At 48.9% G+C, this 8691-nt stretch overlaps 1 protein-coding gene across 5 annotated transcripts in view; it reads right to left on the bottom strand.

The window, feature by feature from the left end:
- Nucleotides 1-6209, bottom strand: part of MVB12B (multivesicular body subunit 12B) — a 189187-nt gene extending 182978 nt beyond the window's left edge. Inside the window, exon 1 of one of the 5 annotated variants that reach the window (XM_032634524.1) lies at nucleotides 5894-6208. In XM_032634524.1, coding sequence (XP_032490415.1) covers nucleotides 5894-5974 — 81 coding nt within the window. In that variant the 5' untranslated portion in view covers nucleotides 5975-6208. Of the gene's footprint in view, nucleotides 1-5893 lie in introns of all 5 variants that reach the window. The other 4 variants (XM_032634520.1, XM_032634523.1, XM_032634521.1 and 1 more) reach the window with 4 other exon arrangements.
- Nucleotides 6210-8691: the final 2482 nt, after the last annotated feature.

Raw genomic sequence — 8691 nt, forward strand, 5'->3', positions numbered from 1 at the left:
CCCCAGTCTTTCCCTCCCCAACACAGGTTGCCCAAGAGCACCCAGTTCCTCCCCTACGGCACCCATCCCACCATTCAAAATCTGGGTCACATCTCCCATTCACCCCAAACCTTCCCCACTGCCCAGCCAGACAGGTGCTGTCACTAAGAATCCTGATGTTGTCCAAGGACATGGCCTTAGCACATACATGTGCACACATGCACGCATGCACATACACACTTACACACAGTCTTGCCTCTCAGAAGGCTATAATACTTTCCCTAGCAGAACATCAGTTATGCAAAGGTATATGTCCACCACAGTGCCTAGCCCACAATGAGAACTCAATAAATGGATTACGGATAGATAGATGGTTGGATGGATGGATGGACGGGAGGATGGATGAATGAAGTTCCTGTCCCCCTCTCAAAATCGCCAATGTTTCATCGGATTAAGGAGGGCATGTAAAGCAGCAGAGGCAATGGTGAGAGTGCCACGCGGGGGTCACTGATGCTCCATTCAGGACAAACACCACAATCCCAGGGCTGGGCCATCTGCCAGCTGCCTGTTCCAACCCCCAGGTTCTGATCTAATTGATCTGGGCTGGGTCAGAGACTGGAGAATGCAGAGCCCAGGTGCAGTGCCACTGTGCTGGGTGACACAGCGACGAATAAGTCATGGGTACCACCTGCAGGGCTCACGGGCTGGAGGAAATGTCCCAAAAGAAAGGGACCGCAAATGAGGCGGTGCTCCCTTTTGCTGGGCAGTCAGGGAGCTGGCCTTCCTGAAAGATGGAGGGTGCAGAGTACCGCAAGGAGTGCAGGCAGAAGACATGGCACCAACAGTGGCGTGAACAGTCCCGGACTGTCTGGGGAGCTGTAAGTAGCAGATGGGCTCTGAAACAAGCTTATGAAACGCTTAAACAAACAAATAAACAAAACCGTTAAATACCTGTCTGCACTTCTCTGCTATTTCTAAGGTCTAAGTAATGATGTGGATCTACAGGAAGGAGCGCCCCAGTGGTCAGAAGGAAGAGATTCCCAAGTCTTGCGTTCCTATTTCCTCTCCTGTAAATGAATGCTTCTCAAGCCAAGGCCACTTCCTGCAGACCCTATAGGGCCTCTTCATGCTATTAGCTCAGGGAAGGATTGGGAGGTAAAGCAGAGGAATGGAAAGGGTGCAGACTTGGGACTCAGAGGGACCAGGGCTTGAGTCACAGCTCTGACACAGCTGTGTGACCCCAAGCAATTCAACTGAATTGGGCCTAAGTTTCCAAGCCCCTCAAATTGGAATAATGGATGATAATATTTCCTTTACAGGGTTTTAATGTGTATAAAGAACTTGCAGAACTTCCATCAAAAGATACAATCAACAGAGTGAAAAGACATCCAAGAGAATGGGAGAAAATATCTGCAAATCATATATCTAAGAGGTTAAAATCCAAATCTATTAAGAACTCCTACAACTTAGCAATAACAAAAAGCAAATAACTCGATGAAAAAATGGGGAAAGGACTTGAAAAAGGACATTTCTCCAAAGCTGATATACAAATGGCCAACAAGCATCTGAAAAGATGTTCAACATCATTCCTCATTAGGGAAATGCAAACCCAAACCACAGTGAGATATCATCTCATACCCATTAGGACGGCTGCTACCAAAACCCAGAAAATTAGTGTTGGTGAGGATGTGGAAAAATCGGAAACCTGGTGCACTGTTGGCGGTAATGGAAACGGAGCAGCTACGGAAAACAGTGTGGTGATTCCTCAAAATATGAAAAATAGAATTACTATATGACCTGGCAATTCCACTTCTGGATATATACCCAAAAGAACTGAATACAGGGTCTCAAAGAGATATTTGTACATACATGCTCACAGCAGCATTATTTGCCATAGCCAAAAGGTGGAAGCAACCCAAGTGTCCACAGACAGGTAAATGGATAAGCAAAATGTGGTCTACACATACAAGGTAGTATTATTCAGTCTTAAAAAGGGAAGGAAATTCTGACACTTGTTGCAGTGTGGGTGAACCTTGAAGACATTATGCTGAGTAACATAAGGCAGTCACAGAGAGACAAATACTTACAAATATGATTCCATTTGTATGAGGTACTTGGAGTAGTCAAATTCCTAGAAAGTAGAATGGTGGTTGCCAGAGGCTGGGGAGGGGGAAACAGGAGTTTCATGAGTACGGTTGACCTTTGAACAGTGAAGGGGTTAGGAGTGCCAAAGCTTCCAGCAGTCGAAAATCCGAATATACCTTAGAGTTGGCCCTCCAAATTCGGAGTTCCTCTGTATCTGTGGTTCTGCATCTGGGGATTCAACCGACCGCGGACGGTGTAGTACTGCAGCAGTTACTATGGAAACAATTCCACGTATAAATGGACCTGCACAGTTCATACCCATGTTGTTCAAGAGTCAACTGTATAGAGTTTTAGTTTTGCAAGATGAAAACGTTCTGGAGATTCGCTGCACAACAGAATGAATGTACTTAATGCCACTAATGCATACATTTAAAAACAATTAGGATGGTAAATTTTATTTTGTGTGTTTCACAATATTTTTAAAAAGCATCTATAATTGGGGTTCTCAAATTTCAGTAACCATCAGTACAACCCAAGATTCTTGTTAAACATGCAGATTCTGGGGCCCCTTCCCCAGATATTCTGATTCAAGATCTGGGTTTGAGGCCCTGGGTTCTGCATTTTAATAAACATCCTGAGGGTTCTTTCTTAGTTCATTAAGAATTCATTTATTTCTCTCTCCTAAGGGATATTCTTTTGAAATTTTGCTGTGCTGATCAGTATCTGTTTGAAAAAAAAAAAAAAGTGTATGTGCGCGCGCGTAGAACTGTCCCGTGTTGATCCTAGCCACAGGCCCAGCAAGACGGCCCTCCAGTCTTCAGGGGAGTATGAGCTGCTGCAAAGCTCTAGTATGTGACCCCTGGGCTCTAGGCCCACGGGCCTCTCACATTTCAGCCTAGACAAGCTCTGCATCCCGCCAGAAGTGTGTCAAGTAAACCAACGCTTGCCCACAGGATGTCCCCAACAAGAAGGCAACGTCAAGCACACCCTGCCTCCCATGCAGCTGGAGAGAAGAGATGTGAGGGAGGCAACCCCGCTGCAAACAGTGCCGACAATTCAGGGAAACCACAATTCCCAAGGGCGGCCCAGCGAGCACAAAGCCAAGGAGAGCCAGTGGGGCCAGTGCAACGCCGGCAAGGGAGGGCCTCAGAGAGAGTGAGAACAGCCTGGGGAAAGGCAGCTCATTCAAAGAACCCAGGCCTCCCCTCCCACAAGCCAACGCACAAACGAGACTGCTCACTCAACCACAGCCAACTAAATACAGTGTTCTCAGCCCACCACATCCAACCATGTAGTAATTTGTTATCTTCACCATCATAACAGCACCTTTGACATTTCCCACTCTTGACTCCAACACCATCATGACTTTCCAGTGTGGCAAGGATGTCACTCTTTGAGCACGAAGCATGGAGCAGTGCCAACCTGCTAAGGCAGCGGGGCCAGGGACACTTCGATTCTGATGCTTCCACAAGCAAATCTGCTGTGAAACTGATAGAGATGAACCTTCAGCGCCCACTCCCCCCTTCCAAGGCCCTGAGAGGGGATCACAATGGGTTCACACGGTTGTATGGTTTTGTAAAGCACCAAGATATCCTTGTACACAAACAAGACATTCTTGCATTGTTTTTCTTATAGTCCTCCCCCACCACAACAAACTGTCAAAACAGCAGACCCACAAAACCGGGGTCTGACGTTAGATCCCACTTACATTTAGTGAGGACCCACCAACGCCCTCCACAGTGTCACACACATTCATACACATTAGCCCACTCAGCCTTACGGGGTAGCTTTTATTCTTAGGCCCCTTTAACAAATGAGGAAATGGGGATTCAGAAAGGTCCCATGAGGTTCCATGACTTGCCTAGGGTCTCCTGGGTTCCAGGAGGTAAACTGACATTCTAAGCCCAGTGTTCTTTCTACTCTACCATCCCTTCCTAGTGGCCCTAAATAATAACCACAAACAGAAAGGCACTCTAAAAAAACCTGAAGCTACTCTTCTGATTAACCAGTTAACAAACCCTTAATAAGAACCACTAATTTTTATAATTTCATTTTTTTAACCACGCCATGCAGCACGCAGGATCTTAGTTCCCCAACCAGGGATCGAACCTGTGCCCCCTGCAGTGGAAGCGCAGAGTCTTAACCAGTGGACCGCCAGGGAAGTCCCAATAACCACTAATTTCTATTAACTACTTGCCCTGTGGCACGAATGGAGCTGAGCACTTCTAATGTTTCATTTACTTCTTACTATAATTCTATGAGATAGATATTGTCATTAGCCTCACTCTACAGATGAGGAAACTGAGGCTCAGAAAAGTTCACTAATTTCCCTAAGAACACACAGTAAGTAGGAAAGCCAAGGCTTAAGCCGAGGCCTAATTATAAAGTCCTTGCATTTAATCATGGTGCACTGTTCCAGCTAAAAGTGGGGAAAAGCCCACCAGCGGGAAGGAGGCAGGGCAGGGAAATGCCTTCAGCATAAGTCAGGACTGCGGCCTAAATGCTAAAAGGAAGGAATGAAAAATGTGGATTAAAGAAGATGATCCTAAGCTCAAATGAACCAGTAATTGCTGTGTCAACTGCTGCACATGGGTCTTGGTGCCCAGGTCCCAGAAGAGGCCCCATTTAAATATTCTATGCATGACACAATATCTTGAAATACCTGGTTCAATTTTCCACAAGCAAGGAAGGTGTCACCTGTCTCCTGTACTAATCTTCTGAGTACACTGAGTTTTTGAGTTAGTCTAGGCTTCCACACAGCTTATCTCCTAACTTTTCTAAGGCTTTTCTGGTGCAGCTGATAAGATTTTCTTGCCCTGTTAAAATGAGATGAGATCCAGCCAGCTGTCGAGAAATGTACAATGAGATTATACTGAGAAGGAATCACGGAGACAAAGGCCCCTAAAGAGACTCTGGCCTGCTGTCTGCTTTGTGGCAGAAAACTGAGCGGGGGGCTGGTTCGTGGGTGGGGGCGGGGAGCAGAGAAGGAGCAACAGCCATTTGCCTTTGGCCCTTCTGTGGCCTTCCCCTGTGCCTTGCTGAAGAGGCTGCAGAGGGGCAGGGAATACAAGAGTCATTTTTAATGGCCGGAAAGGTTGATGATTCAGGAAGAGTTGTGTGTTGGTAACAAAGAGGACGAAGATGCTCAAGGGTCTGCCTTCTTCACCCGGCCCCTGCCCCTGAGCCTCACTTGCGCTGGAGTCCCCGTGGGGTGACCATCAACAGGCGCACCATCCTTCGAGCCTGGGTACTCTGGGTCTTGGGTGCCCCAGCCGGCACCTCACCTTGCACACAGGTGCCCTGGAGTTTGGGTGTCCTCTCTGCTCTGCCCAGGTCACAGATGAGGCCGCACCCTAGATCATGCCCGAGGCTCAGGTGCAGTCAGCTCGACACCCACGTTACTACAGAGAGTGGCCCCCGGGCCCGGCCAGTGAAACCACTGTCCGGGTCTGTGCAGGTGGACGCCGTGCCCCGGCACAGGTGGGCCGCTTCACCTCTCACTTGGGCGGACGTGGCTCTCCGGAGCCCTCACCAGCCCCGGCCCAGGGTACGCTGCTCGCACCCAGGTCCCCGAGCTCCCTCCGGCTCCGCCAAGCCGCAAGGCCAAGCCGGGGACGGGAAGCCGCGGCGCGCGCAGGGCCGAGCAGAGGCCGCCGGGCCCGTCCCCGCGGCCGGCCAGGCACACAGCCCGCAGGCCTCGGTGCGGCCCGGCTCCGCCCGTCCACCCGCCCCTCGGCCCGGGGCCTGCGCCGGCCCGCCCGCCCGCGGGGGCAGCAAGGACGTCTCGGCCGAGCCTCCGCGGCGCCCTGCCCGCCCTGCCTCACTTAACTGTTCCCCGCTGGGGCGGCGGTGGTGGCGGCTGCGGCAGCGGCGGGTCCCGGCTCCGTCTCACGCAGAAGCAGCTTCTCATCGCCCGGGCGGCGCGGAAGGGGCCGGGCCCGGGGCCCAGGCGGCGGGGCCGGCGCCGCAGGTCGAGCGCGAGCCTCACCAGGGAGCGGCAGGGGCGGGGCGCGGCCTGGCGGCGGCGGCGGCAGCAGCAGCAACAACAGCGGCGGCTCCTTCCGCGGGCCGCGGCGGCGGGCCGGGGCCTCCCGGCTCTGGCGCTGGCTCCGTAGGAGGCGCCGGGCGCCCGAGGCTGGCGCGGGCGGGAGGAGGGAGCGGGAGCCCTCGCGTCCGGAGCCCGCGCCGCCGCCTGGCCGGCACCCCGCCTCCCCGCGGCCCGGCCGTTAGCCCCGGGCAGGGCCCCGGCGCCGCCGACCTGGCCTCTCCAAGTACGCAGACGGCCCCCGCCCCAGCCCAGACCCACGGGAGCCCCGGGCCTGTCGGAGCCTGGGCCCCCAATTGCCCCCCTCCCCCAAGCTGGCCTCTTCCAGGGACCCGCAGCCTCCTCAGCTCTCCCAGGCCTCATTGTACCCTAGACTAATCCTTCAGCACAGCCTTAGATCCCTAGAAGCCCCCAGGCCACACACACACCACCCGCCCCCCCCTCACTTGTAGGGACACCCAGCCCTACTGAACCCCAAGCCAATCCTTCAGTTCATTACAGTTCAGGAGACCCACTGGTCCAGCTGACCCCACATAAGCTTTGCTTGGCCCTAGTCCCCACTGCTAATACCAGGCCTCTCAAACTGACCCCGATCTCCTAGCAATTCTCTGCCTTCCCCTTATGCTGGGCAAATGATCTACCCACAGAGGTCTATAGCAAGAACTATTGAGGGCTGGCCTCCAGGAAGCATGTAGAAGTTTAAGCACACCTATCGCCCTACAGTACTTTAGAAAAGGTAAAAGCCAGAGGATAAAATGGAACTGGATGAGGAAAGGGGTCCAGAGCTTGGCCCTCAGCGAGAGTGGCTACTATGAAAGGTGGGAGTCAACTCTGCACCCTTAACCAAAAATGCTGTACACAGCCCCAGCAAGGCACCCCGGAGCAGTAGCCAGCATGCTGTTTGTTAGAGCTGAGGACCCTGCAGGACTGATCAGCCTCACTTTGCTAATGCCTCAAGTGTAATTTTCACACATTCTAGGCTTTTCTAAAATAGCTGTTTGATCCTAAAGAAAAGGGTGCCAGGAAGAATTGGCTGTTGGGAAAAAATGTCCTGTGGGGAAGCCTTGTTAGTGTGTGCATTCCTGAGCATCTGTATCACTCAGAAATGCCACTACTTCAGATGGTTTTACAGGCAAGTTCTATCAAACCATTAAGGGACAGATAATCCTTATGTTATTTAAACTGTTACACAGAAAAAAAAAAGTTTTCCATTTCACTTCCGAAGTTTAGCATAACTCTGATAACAAAACTGACAGAGATAACACCAAAATGGAGAAATACAAATCAGTTATAGAATACTAGTCTCCAGAGAATTTAATGTGTTTTTTGAAAAAGAGGTTCTGCAGTCAAATAACTTGAGAAAGTGCTAGTGCTGCATGCCATTTCTAGTCTATATCTTTTGGAGAATCACAATAAGTATTATTAAGGTCTCTGTGAAGTCCAAGAGTAAAGAAACCTGATTAACCTGGCATTTCCCAAACTCATCTGAGCCAGGACCACCTGTTCAAAGTTCACCAATTAATCTCTAACATGTGAATCATTACTCTTATAGACCAATCTGCTTAACTATATAGTAGTTGCAAAATTTTAGCAATTTGAATCCAACTTGCTGTAAAACAAGTCAAAATCCACCATAATCAAGCAAGATTTATTCCAAAATTACAAGGATGATTCAACATTAGGGAGTATGTAAATTCATTTCATTGTTAAAGAAAAGTAAATCACAGGATATTATCAACAGGAGAAATACTTTTAAAATATTTGATAAGTTCAATAACTTACAATTTTCTTAAAAAACTCTTAATGAACTAGGAAGAAAACTTAAGTTTCTTAACATGACAAAGTTTATTTATCAGAAGCCATCCACAAACATATTTAATGGTAAGACACTAAGGGTATTCTCATTTAAGTCAGAAACAAAACAAGAATGCCCATTAAAATTGGTACAAACTAAAGCCAATGCAATAAGATAAGAAAAATAAATAAGAAATACAAATAATGGAAAGGAAGAGACAAAATTGTCATTTGTTCATGATGTAAATGCATGCCTAAAAATAAAAATTTAAGGGAATCAACTAAAAAGCTTAGAGACTTTGGTAAAGTGGCTAGTTATAAGATAAAAATGAAAATCAATGGCTTTCCTAAATGGTAAGGGAAAAGACTTCTTTTCCATATAGAGGGACTTCCATTAGAAAAAGACTCATGACCTTTCTCTACCCTAGAGGACAATGAATGGTTTATCTCACTAGTGAGCATGGGAGAAGGAACTAGACAAGAACAGATGCTCTGAGTTCTCTTTTTTGGCTTTCACTTACTGCAGAGAGCAAATATTTTCACGTGCTCTCCACCAGGTGGTAAGTGGACCTGTTTCCGGGGTAAAGATACTATTGTCCAGCACTACCTGCTTTTATGGAGGTAAATCTATCCAGTTCAGGGAGAAATACAGCAAACCTACTTGCTTACAGATTAAAAGCTACATTTTTCCAGTCAACTTTATCAGTAATGTAGTATTTTTATCTCCTATGTCTCTTTTCTGTACCCATGCCTCAGTTTCTTCCAAATTCAGAAGAGGAAGAGAAGTA

This window comes from Phocoena sinus, chromosome 6, assembly GCF_008692025.1.
Source record: "Phocoena sinus isolate mPhoSin1 chromosome 6, mPhoSin1.pri, whole genome shotgun sequence".
Lineage (NCBI taxonomy): Eukaryota > Metazoa > Chordata > Mammalia > Artiodactyla > Phocoenidae > Phocoena > Phocoena sinus.